The sequence below is a fragment of the Rhinoraja longicauda genome, chromosome 5 (assembly GCF_053455715.1).
Source record: "Rhinoraja longicauda isolate Sanriku21f chromosome 5, sRhiLon1.1, whole genome shotgun sequence".
NCBI lineage: Eukaryota > Metazoa > Chordata > Chondrichthyes > Rajiformes > Arhynchobatidae > Rhinoraja > Rhinoraja longicauda.
The window spans coordinates 2,898,484-2,917,913 of NC_135957.1; the positions used below are offsets into that span (position 1 = coordinate 2,898,484).

A 19,430-nucleotide genomic window follows, 5' to 3' on the forward strand; every position below is an offset into this window, starting at 1 on the left:
CCCCCTACATCTAGAGACCTTCCAGGCCAAGCGCGAAGATTGGTGAACATCATGAGAAACAATTCGGTGAGATTTACTTCATTAGAAATCTTTTTCCTTTCTTGAATCTTTGATCAAAGTGGCGAATGGAGACCATCCATTTACAATACAATACAATATATCTTTATTGTCATTGTACAGGGGTACAACGAGATTGGGAATGCGCCTCCCATATGATGCCATAAATTAATTAGCTAGTCAGTATTCATTTAAACAACCTAATGAAACAAATTGTAACAGTTATAAAACAGAATAAAGTGCAAGTAGGTCTGTGCCGGTTCACTGTGCGATGTGACCATCCGGCTCAGCAGGACCGGTTCATAGCAGCTATGGCCCTGGGGATGAAGCTGTTCCTGAGTCTGGAGGTGCGGGCGTAGAAGGCCTTGTATCGTCTGCCCGATGGTAGAAGTTCGAACAGACTGTTGCAGGGGTGTGAAGAGTCTTTGTGAATGCTGGTGGCTTTTCTGAGGCATCGTGTGTTGTAGATGCCCTCCAAGGCTGGTAGCTGTGTTCCGATGGTCCTCTGAGCTCTATGGACTACCCTCTGAAGAGCTTTCCTCTCTGCCTCTGTGCAGCTGAGGTACCACACAGGGATGCCATGCGTTAGGATGCTCTCTATGGTGCAGCGGTAGAAGGTCGTCAGCAGCTGTTGGGGTAGACCAGACTTCTTCAGTGTTCCTAGGTAGAACAGTTTTACATCCCTCAAACCTTTCCCTCCCCATGCACTGATTAAGCACCTTGCCATTGTTCCCTCGACGACAACATCCTCAGGCAACTCGTTCCATGTCCACCGTGTGAAGAAACTGGCGCTCGGATCCCTTTAAATGGTGGCACGGTGGCGCAGCGGTAGAGTTGCTGCCTGACAATGCCAGTGACCCGGGTTCCATCCCGACTACGGATGCTGTCTGTGCGGGGTTTGTACGTTCTCCCCGTGACCCGCGTGGGTTTTCTCCAGTTTCCCCCCACACTCCAAAGACGTGCGGGTTTGTAGGTTAATTGGCTTTTTGTAAAATTGTAAATTGTCCCTAGTGTGTGTAGGATAGCGTTAGTGCGCGGGGATCGCTGGTCGGCGCGGACTCGGTGGGCCGAAGGGCCTGTTTCCACGCTGTATCTCTAAAGACCGCAGCTGGAGCATTGTGTGCATTTCTGGTTGCCCTGCAATAGGAAGCCTATAGGAAGATTATTAAGGGGTTGGACGCGTTAGAGGCAGGAAACATATTCCCGATGTTGGGGGAGTCCAGAACCAGGGGTCACACAGTTTAAGAATAAGGGGCAGGCCATTTGGAACGGAGATGAGGAAAAACTTTTTCAGTCAGAGAGTTGTGAATCTGTGGAATTCCCTGCCTCAGAAGGCAGTGGAGGCCAATTCTCTGAATGCATTCAAGAGAGAGCTGGATAGAGCTCTTAAGGATAGCGGAGTCAGGGGGTATGGGGAGAAGGCAGGAACGGGGTACTGATTGAGAATGATCAGCCATGATCACATTGAATGGCGGTGCTGGCTCAATGGGCCGAATGGCCTCCTCCTGCACCTATTGTCTATTGTCTATTGTCTAAGGCTGTCATGGATGGAGAGGATGGAAAGGGTGCAGAGAAGATTTATGATTATCTGTAGCAATAAATTCCACAAATCCACCACTCTCTGGCTAAAGATGTTCCTCCTCATATCCTCTCTAAAGGCGAGTCCTTCTTGCTTTCTTTTGCAGAAAATCGATTTTCAGAATGACTGGAAGATAATAAACGTGTTTATCGGGGGTAACGACTTGTGCAACTACTGCACGGATTCGGTAAGGAGCCTCTCTCTGTGTGTTGCGGGACAGGAATGTCACGGCTCTGTAGCGACAACGAGGATCTCACGTAGGCATCTTAATCTCCTGTGGAATAAACTGCAGCTGGTAGAGTTGCTGCAATACACAATGGACAATGGGTGCAGGAGGAGGCCATTGGGCCCTTCGAGCCAGCACCGCCATTCAATGTGATCATGGCTGATCATTCACAATCAGTACCCCGTTCCTGCCTTCTCCCCATACCCCCTGACTCCACTATCCTTAAGTGCTCTATCTAACTCTCTCTTGAAAGCATCCAGAGAATTGGCCTCCACTGCCTTCTGAGGCAGAGAATTCCACAGATTTACAACTCTGAGTGAAAAAGGTTTTTCCTCATCTCCGTTCTAAATGGCCTACCCCTTATTCTTAAACTGTGGCCCCTGGTTCTGGACTCCCCCAACATTGGGAACATGTTTCCTGCCTCTAACGTGTCCAACCTCTTAATAATCTTATATGTTTCAATAAGATCCCCTCTCATCCTTCTAAATTCCAGTGTATACAAGCCCAGTTGCTCCAGTCTTTCAACATATGACATTCCCGCCATTCCGGGAATTAACCTAGTAAACCTACGCTGCACGCCCTCAATAGCAAGAATGTCCTTCCTCAAATTTGGAGACCAAAACTGCACACAGTACTCCAGGTGTGGTCTCACTAGCTGCCTCACAGTGCCAGAGACCCGGGTTCCATCCTGACCTCGGGTGCTGTCTGTGTGGAGTTTGTACGTTCTCCCCGTGACCGCGTGGGTTTTCTCCGGGTGCTCCGGTTTCCTCTCACACTCCAAAGGCACAAGGATATATAGGTTGATTGGCGTCTATAAAATTGCCCTAAAAGTGCAGGAAGTGAATGCAAAAGTGGGATAACATTGAACTAATGTGAAGGGGGTTGTCAATGGTCGGTGTGATGAGCTGAGGGGCCTGTTTCCATGCTGTATCTTTAAATCAATTCAATTCTCGAAAATGCTCAGGAAATTGAGAGATTCATTTATAGAGCCATCGGGTCATACAAGCGTGGAAACAGGCCCTTCGGCCCAACTTGCCCACACCGACCAGCATATTCCATCTACATTATTCCCACCTTCCTGTGTTTGGCCCATATCTCTCTAAACCTGTCCTATCCATGTACCTGTGTGGAAGCAAAGTGCTGGAGACGTATAAAATTATAAAAGGGCTGGACAAGCTAGATGCAGGAAAAATGTTCCCAATGTTGGGCGAGTCCAGAACCAGGGGCCACACAGTCTAAGAATAAAGGGGAGGCCATTTAAAACTGAGGTGAAAAGGAACTTTTTCACCCAGAGAGTTGTGAATTTGTGGAATTCTCTGCCACAGAGGGCAGTGGAGGCCAATTCTCTGGATGAATTTAAGAGAGAGTTAGATAGAGCTCTAGGGGCTAGTGGAATCAAGGAATATGGGGAGAAGGCAGGCACGGGTTACTGATTGAGAATGATCAGCCATGATCACAATGAATGGCGGTGCTGACACGAAGGGCCAAATGGCCTCCTCCTGCACCTATTGTCTATGTTTACATTTCTCAGAGCAGCATGAAAGGGGAACATCACAACCACTTTCCCCAGTGGTGTCTTATCTCCACGTATTTATAGATTGTTGACCTTAAACTGTTCTCCGTTTGCTCCTCCCAGGCCTATTTCTCTGCGATAAACTTTGCCAAGCGGATAGAGGAAGCACTGGATATTCTCCACAATGAGGTAGGTCCATGATAGGCCTTGTGTCTCACACCCCAACCCACTGACAGCCGCCCAGTCTCCCTGTCTGTTGCCCAAGGCGAATTGATCTCACGTTTGACGTTGGCGTCATTTGAATAAAATCGTGCAGTGGTTCAAATAAAATGTTCTAGCAGGTCATCATATAGGTTTAGGTTTGTTGTTGTCACATGTACCGTGAAACTAGGGTTGCCAACTGTCCCGTATTAGCCGGGACATCCCGTATTTTGGGTTAAATTGGTTTGTCCCGTACGGGACCGCCCTTGTCCCGTATTAGGCCCGCTGGCCGCTGTAGGCCCATGGGTCACTGTAGGCCGAGACAGTGTGTTCGCCAAACGTAGGTTGCTTGGCAACCCGCCTCCGGGCCGGGGCGGCCGCCATTGTTGGAGCGGGAGCACGTGGCCGCTGGCTGGGTGAGGTCACATGGGGCGCGGGGCAGTGATGTCACCTTGTCCCGTACTTGGGAGTGAGATTGTTGGCAACCCCTACGTAGAATAGTGAAAAGCTCTGTTCTGCATGCTGTCCAAACATATCAAAGCAGGTAGGGTCGGCACGGTGGCGCAGTGGGTACAGTTGCTGCCTCACATCGCCAGAGACCCGGGTTCCATCCCGACTACGGGTGCCGTCTGTACGGAGTTTGCACGTTCTCCCCGTGACCTGCGTGGGTTTTCTCCGGGATCTTCCGTTTCCTCCCACACTCCAAAGACGTGCAGGTTTGTTGGTTAACTGGCTTCTGTAAATTGCCCCTAGTTTGAAGAATGAAACTAGCGATCGCTGGCCGGCGCGGACGTGCTGTGTTGGAGAGAATGTTTCCATGCTGTATCTGTGAACCCTGAATGCTTTACAAACTTTGACGTTTAAACTAAACTTCTTTAGGTTCCCAGAGCCTTTGTCAACCTAATCGAAGTTTTGCAGCTCATTCCACTGAGAAGTCTTTATCAGGATAAGATGCTGAGCTGCCCCAGAGTACTAATGAGGTACAGTAATTGTAACTAACATATATACTTCATGTAGGAAGGAACTGCAGGTGCTGTTTTACACCGAAGATAGACACAAAATGCTGGAGTAACTCAGCAGGCCAGGCAGCATCTCTGGAGTCAAGTCAAGTCAAGTCAAGTCAATTTTATTTATATAGCACATTTAAAAACAACCCACGTTGACCAAAGTGCTGCACATCTGATTAGGAAAGAAAAAAAAAAGAAAAAAAGAAAGAAAGAAAAAGAAGAAAAAAAAGAAGAAAAAACATACAGTGGCAAAGAAGGAATTAGGTGACGTTTTGGGCCAGAGAAACATAGAAACATAGACAATAGGTGCAGGAGGAGGCCATTTGGCCCTTCGAGCCAGCACCGCCATTCACTGTGATCATGGCTGATCATCCACAATCAGTAACCCGTGCCTGCCTTCTCCCCACATCCCTTGATTCCACTAGCCCCCAGAGCTCCATCTAACTCTCCCTTAAATTCATCCAGTGAATTGGCCTCCACTGCCCTCTGTGGCAGAGAATTCCACAAATTCATAATTCTCTGGGTGAAAATGTTCCTTCTCACCTCAGTTTTAAATGGCCTCCCCTTTATTCTTAAACTGTGGCCCCTGGATCTGGACTCCCCCAACATTGGGAACATTTTTCCTGCATCTAGCTTTTATAATTTTATACGTCTCTATAAGATCCCCTTTCATCCTTCTAAACGCCAGTGAATGCAAGCCTAGTCTTTCCAATCTTTCCTCGTACGACAAGACTCTTCTTCAGACATTCAGACCTTTCTTGAGTCTGAAGAAGGGTCTCGACCCGAAACGTCAATCATCCATGTTCTCCAGAGATGCTGCCTGACCCGCTGAGTTACTCCAGCACTTTGTGACTATCTTGGGTATAAAGCTGCATCTGCAGTTCCTTTTTATTCAAAAGGGGGTTGATGAGGAGAGAGGAGGAGTGCAGCGTGAAGCCTGAGGGAGGGGTACGGTGAAAGAGGGTGGGGGGGATGGAGGGTGGGACGGTCGGAGAAATGGGTGAGGGCCAAGGGAAGGGGGAGGAAGATGGAAAAGAATGGGGTGGGGTGCCCCATTCGGAAAGAGATGGATGAGAGGGGATCTTATCGAAACGTATAAGATTATTAAGGGGTTGGACACGTTAAAGGCAGGAAACATGTTCCCAATGTTGGGGGAGTCCAGAACCAGGGGCCACAGTTTAAGAATATGGGGGCCATTTAGAACGGAGATGAGGAAAAACTTTTTCAGTCAGAGAGTTGTGAATCTGTGGAATTCTCTGCCTCAGAAGGCAGTGGAGGCCAATTCTCTGAATGCATTCAAGAGAGAGCAAGATAGAGCTCTTAAGGATAGTGGAGTCAGGGGGTATGGGGAGAGGGCAGGAACGGGGTACTGATTGAGAATGATCAGCCATGATCACATTGAATGGCGGTGCTTGCTCGAAGGGCCGAATGGCCTCCTTCTGCACCTATTGTCTATTGTTTATTGAGAGGACAGGTGGGGTGGGGGGGGGAGGAACAAATAAGGTGCGGTGTTATCTAAAATTAGAGAATTCAAAATTCAACGTTATGATGAAGACACTTCCATCAGTGAAAACACTTTGTGTCACGTGGTGTGACTAGGTAGTCATTATTAGTTGGCAGGAGTTTACATACATAAATACATAGATACATAGACAATAGGTGCAGGAGGAGGCCATTCAGCCCTTCGAGCCAGCACCGCCATTCATTGTGATCATGGCTGATCATCCACAATCAGTAACCCTTGCCTGCCTTCTCCCCATATCCCTTGATTCCACTAGCCCCTAGAGCTCTATCTAACTCTCTTTTAAATTCATCTAGTGAATTGGTCTCCATTGCCCTCTGTGGCAGAGAATCCCACAAATTCACAATTCTCTGGGTGAAAAAGTTTCTTCTCACCTCAGTTTTAAATGGCCTCCCCTTTATTCTTAGACTGTGTGGCCCCTGGTTCTGGACTCCCCCAACATTGGTAACATTTTTCCTGCATCTAGCTTGCCCAGTCCTTTTATGATTTAATGCGTTTTATAGATTTTATGGATTGAGAGATTTAATAGGAACCTGAGGGGCAACCTTTTTTGTAGGTGGGTGTAAGGAACGAGCTGCCGGAGGAGGTAGCTTAAACAGGTAGAATCACAATGTATTTTGGGCTTTATTGGTTTGTTACGTACGGGACCGCCATTGTCCCGTATTAGTAGGGTTGCCAACTTCCTCACTCCCAAATAAGGGACAAGGTGACGTCACCGCCCCGCGCCCCACGTGACCTCACCCAGCCAGCAGCCACGTGCTCCTGTTCCAACAATGGCGGCCGCCCGGGCCGGGAGACGGGTTGCTACGCAACCTCCATTAGGGGGCGCCCGGACCTATGGACCCAGACTGTCCGAGGCAAAAATGTTGGAAACCTAGAGTGTCGGGTCCTAAACTGTCAGGGCCTAAACTGTCGGAACCTACAGCTTCACGGCCTATAGTGTCCAGCCCTACAGTGTCCGGGCCTACAGTGTCGGGGCCTACAGTGTCGGGGCCTACAGTGTCAGGGCCTAGAGTGTCGGGGCCTAGAGTGTCGGGGCCTACAGTGTCGGGGCCTAGAGTGTCGGGGCCTAGAGTGTCGGGGCCTAGAGTGTCGGGGCCTACAGTGTCGGGGCCTACAGTGTCGGGGCCTACAGCGTCGGGGCCTACAGCGTCTGGGCCTACAGCGCCCCCCCCGGGCCTAATACCGCTGGCTGGGTGAGGTCACATCACCTTGAGGAAGTTGGCAACCCTATCGATTAGCACTCCTGGAGATTGGTGTTGAAACCGAGGGGATGGGTGGCGTTCTGCGCTGAGTAACATGTCCGCCGTACACTTGCAGGATGTTGTGCTACTGCGTGCTGAAGCCCAGTGAGAACTCTGCAGAGCTGGAGATGATGTCCAAAGCCAACAGGGCCTACCAGGTATCTCATACCTTCATGTTCGTAAGTCACAGGAGCAGAATTAGGCCATTCGGTCCATCAAGTCTACTCCGCCATTCAATCATGGCTGATCTATCTCTCCCTCCTAACCCCATTCTCCTGCCTTCTTCCCATAACCCCTGACACCCGTCTCCATAGGTCAGAGTCATCGTCATCCCGTGTGGAAACAGGCCCTTCGGCCCAACTTGCCCACACCGACCAACATGTCCCAGCTACACTAGTCAAACCTGCCTGTGTTTGGTCCATATCCCTCCAAACCTGTCCTATCCATGTACCTGTCTAACTGTTTCTTAAATATTAGGATAGTCCCAGCCTCAACTACCTCCTCTGGCAGCTTGATCCATACACCCACCACCCTTTGAGTGAAAATGTTACCCATCAGATTCCTATTAAATCTTTCCCCCTTCACCTTGAACCTATGTCGATTCCCCTACTTTGGGCAAGAGACTCTGTGCAACTGCCCCGATCTATTCCTCTCATGATTTTGTACACCTCTGTAAGATCTCCCCTCATCCACCTGCGCTCCATGGAATAGAGACCCAGCCTGCTCAACCTCTCCCTGTAGCTCACACCCTCTAGTCCTGGCAACATCCTCGTAAATCTTCTCTGTACCCTTTCCAGCTTGACAACAACCTTCCTATAACGTGGTGCCCAGAACTGAACACAATTAAATGCGGCCTCACCAACGTTTTATACAACTGCAACATGACCTCCCAACTTCTCTACGATAACTTTATCTCTATTACTCTATCCTCGAGTGACTCAGAAAATCGACATCAATTAAACGTAGTTTAGTTCATTATTATTGTCATGGAAAAGCTTTTGAACAGTGAAAAGCTTTTGTTGCGTGCTAACCAGTCAGTAGAAAGACAATACATGATTACAATCGAGCCGCCACAGTGTACAGATACATGATAGAGGGAATAATGTTCAGTGGAAAGATATAACATTGAAGTGCGGTAAAGTCCGATTAAAGATAAAAAGTAATAAAAATAACTGCAGGTGCTGATTTATGCCAAAGGTAGCTTAGATTAGTTGAGTTTAGTTTATTGTCACGTGTACCGAGGTGCAGTGAAAAGCTTTTGTTGCGTGCTCTCCAGTCAGTAGAAAGACAATACGTGATTACAATCGAGCCGTTTACAGTCTACAGATACATGATAAAGGAATAACGTGAATAACATTTAGTGCAAGATAAAGCCAGTAAAGTCCAATCAAAGATCTCCAAATTTGAGGAAGGACATTCTTACTATTGAGGGAGTGCAACGTAGGTTCACGAGGTTAATCCCCGGAATGGAGGGACTTTCGTATGATGAAAGACTGGAGCGATTGGGCTTGTATACTCTGGAATTTAGAAGGATGAGAGGGGATCTTATTGAAATATATAAGATTATTAAAGCTGGGTGGTAGTGTGAACTGTGAGGGAGATGCTATGAGGTTGCAGGGTGACTTGGAGTGGGCGGATGCATGGCAGATGCAGTTTAATGTGGATAAGTGTGAGGTTATCCACTTTGGTGGTAAGAATAGGAAGGCAGAGTATTATCTGAATGGTGTCAAGTTAGGAACAGGGGACATACAACGGGATCTGGGTGTCCTAGTGCATCAGTCACTGAAAGGAAGCATGCAGGTACAGCAGGCAGTGAAGACAGCCAATGGAATGTTGGCCTTCATAACAAGAGGAGTTGAGTATAGGAGCAAAGAGGTCCTTCTGCAGTTGTACAGGGCCCTAGTGAGACCGCACCTGGAGTACTGTGTGCAGTTTTGGTCTCCAAATTTGAGGAAGGATATTCTTGCTATTGAGGGCGTGCAGCGTAGGTTTACTAGGTTAATTCCCGGAATGGCGGGACTATCATATGTTGAAAGACTGGAGCGACTAGGCTTGTATACACTGGAATTTAGAAGGATGAGAGGAGATCTTATCGAAACGTATAAGATTATTAAGGAGTTGGACACGTTAGAGGCAGGAAACATGTTCCCAATGTTGGGGGAGTCCAGAACAAGGGGCCACAGTTTAAGAATAAGGGGGTAGACCATTTAGAACGGAGATGAGGAAAAACTTTTTCACGCAGAGAGTTGTGAATCTGTGGAATTCTCTGCCTCAGAAGGCAGTGGAGGCCAATTGTCTGGATGCTTTCGAGGGAGTTAGAGAGAGCTCTTAATGATAGTCAATTGGCTTGGCATAAATATAAATTGTCCAAAGATGCTGGAGTAACTCAGCGGGACGGGCAGCATCTCTGGACAGAAGGAATGGGTGACGTTTCAGGTCGAGACCCTTCTTCAGACAAATTGTCCCTAGTGTGTTAGTGTGCGGGGATCGCTGGTCGGTGCGGGCTCGGTGGGCCGAAGGGCCTGTTTCCGCGCTGTATCTCTGAACTAAACTAAACTAAAAGTAACCAACCTGTACACCAGGCACTGGGGACTCACTGTGGAACAGCATTCACCCCTGTCTATTCCTGCCCTCCATCCCCACCCCCCTCCCTCTCCTCAGCACCACACCCAAATGATCGTCGAGTCCGGCAGATACGACACTCGAGAAGATTTCACGGTCGTCTTGCAACCGTTCTTTCATAACGTGAAGGTCCCGATTTTGGAAGTAAGTGACAATGCCTGTTTATTGTGGAATCTAAAGACCCCTCTCCTCCGTTCAGAATCAGAATCAGAATCACACTTTATTAGCCAAGTATGTTTTGCAACATATGAGGAATGTCATTTGCCGTACAGTCATACCAATAAAAAGCAACAGAACACACAAGATACATGTTAACATGAACATCCACCACAGTGACTCCTCCACATTCCTCACTGTGATGGAAGGCGAAACAAAGTTCAATCTCTTCCCTTCTTTGTCCTCCCGCGGTCGGGGGCCTCGAGCCTTCTGTTGACGGGACGATCTTGGCTCCCGTAGCCGGCGGCGTTTGGACCCTCTGCATCGGGGCGATCAAGCTCCCACATCGGGGGGGTCTCAGCTCCCCCCCACCGGGCGATCTGACCCCGGGTCGGGGCTAGTCGAACCTTCTGCGACTTTGGAGCTTCCCGACATCGGTCTCTACCCGAGACTGTGAGCTCCTCGATGTTGAAGTCCGCAGGCCGCAGTTGGAGTGTCGATCCCAGGCAAGGGATCGCAGGCTCCGATGGTAAGTCCACAGCCCTGCGGTGGGGCTCAAAGTCAGTCTCGAGCAAGGCCGCCAGCTCCATGATGTTAGGCCGCAGAGTGACCGGAGATACGATCCGGAAAACAATCGCATCTCCGTCAGGGTAAGAGATTGAAAAACAGTTTCCCCCTGCCCCCCTCCCCCACATAAAACAAACCAGAGAACATTAACACAAACTTTTTAAACACACTAAAAATAACAATAAAGACGAAAAGACAGACGGACCGTTGGCGAGGCTGCCATCGCTGACGGCGCCACCCGGTGGAATTCTGACATGTTCATCCGGTCATAGGAGCAGAATTAGGACATTCAGCCCATCAAGGATTTTTTACGAGGATGCTGCCAGGACTCGAGGGCCTGAGCTATAGGGAGAGGTTGAGTAGGCTGGGGCTGTATTCCTTGGAGCGCAGGAGGATGAGGGGTGATCTTATAGAGGTGTACAAAATCAAGTGCCAAACGCAGGCAGGTGTGACTAGTGTAGATGGGGCATGTTGATCGGTATGGACAAGTTAAGCCGAAGGGCCTAACTAGATGTGTAGGAAGGAACTGCAGATGCTGGCTTAAACTGAAGTTAGTCACAACATGCTGGAGTAACTCAGCGGAACAGGCAGCATCTCTGGAGAGAAGGAACGGGTGACATTTCGGGTCTGAAGAAGGGCCTCGACCCGAAACGTCACCCATTCCTTCTCTCCAGAGATGTTGCCTGTCCTGCTGAGTTACTCCAGCATTTTGTGTTTATCTTCGGCCTAACTGGATGTTACAGATTTCAGGCAGACACAAAATGCTGGAGCAACTCAGCGGGTCAGGCAGCATCTCTGGAGAGAAGGAATGGGTGACGTTTCGGGTCGAGGCTTCCTGTACCTTCTTCCCGATGGCAGGGGTGAAATGAGAGCGTGGCCAGGGTGGTGTGGGTCTGATAATGCTGGCTGAATTTTGATAATTACAGGGCAGGAAAAGAGTATTGAGTATAGAAGTTGGGAGGTCATGTTGCAGTTGTACAAGGCGTTGGTGAGACCACATTTAGAATACTGTGTTCAGTTCTGGGCACCATGTTACAGGAAAGATATTGTCAAGCTTGAAAGGGCACAGAAAAGATTTACGAGGATGTTGCCAGGACTAGAGGGTGTGAGCTACAGGGAGAGGTTGAGTAGGCTGGGTCTCTATTCCATGGAGCACAGGAGGATGAGGGGTGATCTTATAGAGGTGTACAAAATCATGAGAGGAATAGATCGGGTAGATGCACAGAGTCACTTGCCCAGAGTAGGGGAATCGAGGACCAGAGGACAAAGGTTCAAGGTGAAGGGGAAAAGATTGAATAGGAATCCGAGGGGTAACTTTTTCACACAGTGGGTGGTGGGTGTATGGAACAAGCTGCCAGAGGAGGTAGTTGAGGCTGGGACTATCCCATCGTTTAAGAAACAGTAGGATTGGACATGGATAGGACAGGTTTGGAGGGATATGGACCAAGCGCAGGCAGGTGGGACTAGTGTAGCTGGGACATTGTTGGCCGGTGTGGGCGAGTTGGGCCGAAGGGCCTGTTTCCACACTGTATCACTCTATGATTCTATGACTCTTATCTTTAGAATGGACATCCAGACACTTCGTTCTTTGCTCCAGACTGCTTCCATTTGAGCAGGAGGTTCCACACACAGGTGGCAAGAGCTCTCTGGAATAACATGGTAAGATATTAGCTGACAACCTGTTCATCCCTGACACCTGGACAAAGCTGCCATTTAACCCGCACCGTGCCTGTCCCTGCACTGTGGGGCGGCACGGTGGCACAGCGGGTAGAGCTGCTGCCTCACAGCGCCAAAGACCCTGGTTCCATCCTCAACTCAGGTGCTGACTGTGTGTACGTGTGTGTGCATGTGTGTGCGCGTGTGCATGTGCGTGCGTGCGCGTGTGTGCGTGTGTGCGTGCGTGCCTGCATGTGTGTATGCTCACTTGTGTACGTGCACATGTGTGCATGTGTGTTCATGTGTGCATGTGTTTGCGTGCATGTCTGCGTGTGTTTGTGTGGGCGTGCGTGCGTGTGTGCGTGCGTGCGTGTGTGTGGAGTTTGTACGTTCTCCCCGAGCCCGCGTGAGTTTCCTCCGGGTGCTCCGGTTTCCCTCCCATATCCCAAAGACGTGCGGGTTTGTAGGTTAATTGCCCCTCTGTAAATTGCCCCCTCGTGTGCAGGGAGTGGATGAGAAAGTGCGATAACGTCAAACTAGTGTGAATGGGTGATCGATGGTCGACCAATTCTCAAAGTTGCTCCTCTGGTTCCTATTAAACCTTTGCCCTCTCATTTTAATCTCTCTAGTACTTGATTCCCCTACCAGAGGTCGAGGACTCGGTTCATTCACCCTATCTATTCCTCTCTTGATATTATACGCTATAAGATCAGCCCTCAGTCTCCTGCGCTCCAAGGAACAAAGTCTTAACCTGCCCAACCTCTACCCATACCTGAGTGCTCTCTCTTAGTTTCGTTTAGTTTAGAGATACAGCGCGGAAACAGGCCCATTCGGCCCACCGGGTCCGCGCCGCCCAGCGATCCCCGCACATTAACACTGTCCTACACACACTAGGGACAATATTTACCTTTACCCAGCCAATTAACCTACAAACCTGCATGTCTTTGGAGTGTGGGAAGAAACCGGAGATCTCGGAGAAAACCCACGCAGGTCACGGGGAGAACGTACAAACTCTGTGCAGACAGCACCCGTAGTCAGGATCGAACCCGGGTCTCCGGCGCTGTGAGGCGGCAACTCTACCGCTGCTCTCTCTGATGGGAGTTCTATGAGACCCCCCCCCATTTCACTGGATGAATTTAAAAGAGAGTTAGATAGAGCTCTAGGGGCTAGCGGAATCAAGGGATACGGGGAGAAGGCAGGCACGGGCTACTGATTGTGGATGATCAGCCATTATCACAATGAATGGTGGTGCTGGCTCGAAGGGCCAAATGGCCTCCTGCTGCACCTATTTTCTATGTTTCCATGAGACCCTAAGTCAGTCGCTCCAGCCATCAACAAGAAAATGTAACAACTTATTTTTTTTACTTAGTTGCAACCTGTTGGGCAGAAGTCCGACTTCCAAGATGTCACGGCCAACGTCTCTCTGGACTGCCCGTCACAGGTAATAGATCGCAATAGATGGGCCTACAGCGTCCGGGCCTACAGCATCTGGGCCTACAGCGTCCGGGCCTACAGCGTCCGGGCCTACAGCATCCCGGCCTTCAGCGTCCCCCCCTGGCCTAATACTGGACGAAGGTCGGTCCCGTACAGGACAAACCAATTTAGCCCAATATATGGCATTTCCCGGCTAATACGGGACAGTTGGCAACCCTAACAGGGAATGGTGTTCAGGGAATGGCCAGGGAGTGGTGTGAGTCTGGGGTGGTGGTGATCAGGGAGTAGGGTGGCCAACTTTCTCACTCCCAAGATGACGTCACCGCCCCGCGCCCCCACGTGACCTCACCGAGCCAGCGGTCACGTGCTCCCGCTTCACCAATGGCGGCCGCCCGGGCCGGGAGGTGGGTTGCTATGCAACCTCCGTTAGGCGGCACCCGGGCCTCCGGACCTAGATTGTCCAAACCTACACTGTCCGGACCTAAACTGTCCGGATCTATACTGTCCAGACCTACTGCGTTCGGGCCTACAGCGTCCGGTCCTACAGCGTCCGGTCCTACTGCGTCCGGGCCTACACTGTCCGGGCCTACTGCGTCCGGGCCTACACTGTCCAGGCCTACAGCGTCCTGGCCTACACTGTCTGGGCCTACACTGTCCGGACCTACAGCGTCCGGGCCTACAGTGTCCAGGTCTACAGCGCCCCCCCGGGCCTAATACGGGACAAGGGCGGTCCCGTACGGGAGAATATAATATAAGAAAATAACTGCAGATGCTGGTACAAATCGATTTATTCACAAAATGTTGGAGTAACTCAGCAGGTCAGGCAGCATCTCGGGAGAGAAGGAATGGGTGACGTTTCGGATCGAGACCCTTCTTCAGACTGATTGTACGGGAGAAACCAATTTAGCCCAAAATTCGGGATGTCCCGGCTAATATGGGACAGTTGGCAACCCTACCAGGGAGTGGTGTGAGTCTGGGATGGCGTCGGCAGCCCGGCCCGGCCCGGCCCGGTGGTGGAGTTCTATAGATCCGGTCCGCTGTAACCAGAATCCGTTACAACGAGGTCCATAATAATGAGGGTTTACTGTGCATTAATACAATTAGACCAAACACGAGTACAAAACGCCGCGCAAAGTGAAGGATTCCAGAGTGCAGAATATAGTTCTCAGCATTGTGGCGTAACGAGTCCAGAGAAAAGTTCAATGTCTGCAATGGGATAGGTTGGAGGATCGGGACAGTGGCCTAGCTTATGGAAGGGCCGTTCAGAAGCCTGATAAGAGAGGGGAAGAAGCTGTCCCTGAGTCTGGTGGTGCGCGCTTTCAAGCTTCTGTACCTTCTGCCGGATGGGAGCGGGGAGAAGAAGGAATGTCCGGGGTGGGAATGGTCCTTGAGTATGTTGGCTGCTTCCCAACAAGGATGTAGAGTAAAGCCTCATTTTAACAGACCCATTTAGAAGTGATTTTGGTTAATAGTGGCTGGACCTGCCGACCCCAGCCCCGAGTCGCAAGGTGCGCCAGCGAGCCCCGCTTCACCCACCCCACGCTACTGTGGATACATCTGTTGGTGCGGCTCACATTGTAGCCACCGCGGGCGGGGCCTTCTGTGGGCCGCCTCCACTGACAGGACGCGCTCAGTCACCATGGGACTCCCTGCCCTCTCTCCAGCTGCTGCCTATTCTTGTCGGCCGTGTGCTTTCACTTTAAGGTGCTGGGGAACAGTTTCACCTGAAGTGCCTCGCCTTGTCATTCCATTGCAGGGTGAACCCTTTCTTCGAACGTTCAGGAACAGCAACTACACTTATCAAGGCGTAGATCCACCTACCAAACCGCCTGAGGTACGTCATCGTTCAGTGCATTCACACACATACACACACACACACACACACACACACACACACACACACACACACACACACACACACACACACACACACACACACACACACACACACACATACACACACAAACACACACACACACACATATATACATATATACATATACATATATACACACACACACACACACACACACACACACACACACACACACACACACACACACACACACACATACATATATACATATATACATATACATATATACACATACTGAACTTATTTTATGTGGTTTATTGTGGAGTTTACAGAGTGTTTCAATATCTGTGATGCTACTCCTTTTGAACGTTTCGGTGGCGCAGCGGTAGAGTTGCTGCCTGACAGCGCCGGAGACCCGGGTTCGATCCTGACCACGGGTGCTGTCTGTACGGAGTTTGCACGTTCTTCCTGTGACTGCGTGGGTTTTCTCCGGGTGCCCCGGTTTCCTCCCGCACTCCAAAGACGTGCAGGCTTGCGTAAACCGGCTTCTGTAAATTGTCCCTGGTGTAGGAAAGAGCTGGCGATCCCTGGCCAGCGTGGACTCAGTGGGCCGAAGGGCCTGTTTCCACACTGTACCTCTAAACTAAATTAAAAGTAGAGTCTCATTGTTCGCTTTGGGAATAAAATTTGATAATAATAGCCTCACTGGTCACCGTTCCACAGAATTATATTTCTAACAGGACAATTGCAATTATTATAAAGATGGAACCATCACAGAACGTGGTCTATTGTGATGGAGTTATGAATTGCCTAAATGTCCATCCTTCAGCGATAGACACAGAAAGCTGGAATAGTTTAGCGGGTCAGGCAGCATAGAAAATAGTTGCAGGAGGAGGCCATTCGGCCCTTCGAGCCAGCACCGCCATTCATTGTGATCATGGCTGATCATCCACAATCAGTAACCCGTGCCTGCCTTCTCCCCATATCCCTTGATTCCACTAGCCCCTAGAGCTCTATCTAACTCTCTCTTAAATCCATCCAGTGATTTGGCCTCCACTGCCTTCTCACCTCACTTGTAAATGGCCTCCCCTTTATTCTTAGACTGTGGCCCCTGGTTCTGGACTCGCCCAACATTGGGAACATTTTTCCTGCATCTAGCTTGTCCAGTACTTTTATAATTTTATATGTCTCATATAAGATCCCCTCTCATCCTTCTAAACTCCAGTGAATACAAGCCTGGTCTTTTCAATCTTTCCTCATATGACAGTCCCGCCATCCCAGGGATCAATCTCGTGAACCTACGCTGCACTGCCTCAATTACAAGGATGTCCTTCCTCAAATTAGGAGACCAAAACTGTACACAATACTCCAGATGTGGTCTTACCAGGGCCCTATACAACTGCAGAAGAACTTATTTACTCCTATACTCAAATCCTCTTGTTATGAAGGCCAACATGCCATTAGCATCTCCGCAGTGAAGGAATGGGTAACGTTTCGGGTCGAGACCCTTCTTCAGACCCGAAAGGTCTCCTATTCCTTCTCTCGCTGATGCTAGATGCTGCCTGACCCGCTGAGTTATTCTAACACTTTGTGTCTATCTTCAGTACAAACGCCTCGGAATGGCGGGACTGTCATATGTTGAAAGACTGGAGCGACTAGGCTTGTATACACTGGAATTTAGAAGGATGAGAGGGGATCTTATCGAAACGTATAAGATTATTAAGGGGTTGGACACGTTAGAGGCAGGAAACGTGTTCCCAATGTTGAGGGAGTCCAGAACCAGGGGCCACAGTTTAAGAATAAGGGGTAGGCCATTTAGAACGGAGATGAGGAAAAACTTTTTCAGTCAGAGAGTTGTGAATCTGTGGAATTCTCTGCCTCAGAAGGCAGTGGAGGCCAATTCTCTGAATGCATTCAAGAGAGAGCTAGATAGAGCTCTTAAGGATAGCGGAGTCAGCGGGTATGGGGAGAAGGCAGGAACGGGGTACTGATTGAGAATGATCAGCCATGATCATATTGAATGGTGGTGCTGGCTCGAAGGGCCGAATGGCCTCCTCCTGCACCTATTGTCTATTGTCTATTGTCTAAACCAGCATCTGCAGTTCCTTCCCACAAATGTCCTTCAGAGATGGTGGATTTGCTCAGATACTGATGTGGTCTGTCAGGGGCAGTGAAAGAAGTCCATCGGCTGGGAATTTTGTAGGGAATCGCTGACTCGATAACGCGTTCTCTTTCAGAACTGGGGGAGCGACCTGTCCTGTTCGGAAAGCAGTCCGTCGGAAACGCCGCCCACATCAGGTCAGTGGCACGGCCATTTAGTTAAAAATATCCTCAACCAGTATTGGCTTTGTGCAAAGTTTCGTTTAGTTTAGAGATACAGCGCGGAAACAGGCCCACCGAGTCCGCACCGACCAGAGATCATCCCGGACACTAACACTATCCTACACACACACACACAATTTACAATTACAATTTACAATTTTTTACCAAAGCCAATTAACCTACAAACCCGCACGTCTTTGGAGTGTGGGAGGAAACCGGAGCACACGCAGGTCACGGGGAAAACGTACAAACTCCGTACAGACAACTCCCATAGTCAGGATGGAACCCGGGACTCTGGGACTGAAAAGCAGCAACTCTACCGCTGCGCCACCGTGCGGACCTTAGTTACATTCGAAATCCAGGGTTAGATTAAAGTTCACATGTTCATAAGACAGAGGAGCAGAATTCGGCCCATCAAGTCTACTCCGCCATTCAATCACGTCTGATCTATCTCTCCCTCTCAACACCATTCTCCTGCCTTCTCCCCATAACCCCTGACACCCGCACTAATCAAGAACCTGTCAATCTCTGCTTTAAAAACACCCACTGACTTGGCCCCCACAGCCGTCTGCGGCAATGAATTCCACAGATTCACCACCCTCTGACTCGAGAAATTCCTCCTCATCTCCTTTCTTGGGGTGCGTCCTTCTATTCTGAGGCTGCGCCCACTGGCATTAAGTTAGAAATCGTGACTTTGCAGGATTTATCAGAAAGGAATATTCATCTTGGATGTGTAGGAAAAGAACAGCAGATGCTGGTTAAAATCGAAGGTAGACACAAAATGCTGGAGTAAAGGGCCTGTCCCACTTAGGTGATTTTAAGGTGACTGCCGGTGACTAGGCTGTCGCCGACAGTTCGCCAGGTGTCGTGGGCATGATCGTGAGGAGTCTTCCAAGAATCATAGTGGATCTCAGCGCGTCACTGAGAAATCAACCGGAGTGAAATGTCTCGGCGACAGCTGGCTTGTCGCCAGGTATCGTTGCTTATTGTGGGCGCTGTCACACGCTGTCCCCAGGTTTGCTAGGTTGTCTCAGATGCATTTAGAAGCACGTAATATTAAAATAAGTCAAGTCATTTGAAGATACCATAAAATACTTGCGTTTAACCAATTTATTTACCGTCAGGACATTTGACAGGTAGATTGGAGGTGACAGTTTGACGGTCAGGTAAGCGTGGGAATTTTGCGATGTTTATGGCCATCAGCGATTACATTTAAAGTGGGCTCCCAACCCAGATATGCAACCCAGAAACCAGATATGCATCTCCCGTACATTTTCAAAGAATGCCCACACACTTTTCACAAAAATCCACTGAACCACTTTTTAAATTAAATGTCTTAATACAGCTATTAGTAAACTGGAAGTCAATCCAGTTTATGCCTTGTTACCGTGAAGCTTAGTTTTCAAGTAACCCGGGCAAGATGTTATAGTTCAAAACTTTCAAGTACTTACCGACTTGTCAGTGATTTCAGCGAAAATTAGGACGCTGGAGAAGCATTGACAGCATGG

General features: G+C 49.4%; 1 protein-coding gene across 1 annotated transcript in view; it reads left to right on the forward strand.

Moving 5' to 3' along the window:
- The window catches only part of LOC144593825 (phospholipase B1, membrane-associated-like), a 171,067-nt gene that overhangs the window by 119,115 nt on the left and 32,522 nt on the right, over positions 1 to 19,430 (forward strand). The window contains exons 36-44 of the mRNA XM_078399942.1: positions 15 to 66; positions 1,743 to 1,823; positions 3,499 to 3,564; positions 4,456 to 4,556; positions 7,426 to 7,528; positions 10,011 to 10,115; positions 13,720 to 13,791; positions 15,541 to 15,618; positions 17,838 to 17,898. Coding sequence (XP_078256068.1) covers positions 15 to 66; positions 1,743 to 1,823; positions 3,499 to 3,564; positions 4,456 to 4,556; positions 7,426 to 7,528; positions 10,011 to 10,115; positions 13,720 to 13,791; positions 15,541 to 15,618; positions 17,838 to 17,898 — 719 coding nt within the window. The remainder of the gene's footprint in view (positions 1 to 14; positions 67 to 1,742; positions 1,824 to 3,498; positions 3,565 to 4,455; positions 4,557 to 7,425; positions 7,529 to 10,010; positions 10,116 to 13,719; positions 13,792 to 15,540; positions 15,619 to 17,837; positions 17,899 to 19,430) is intronic.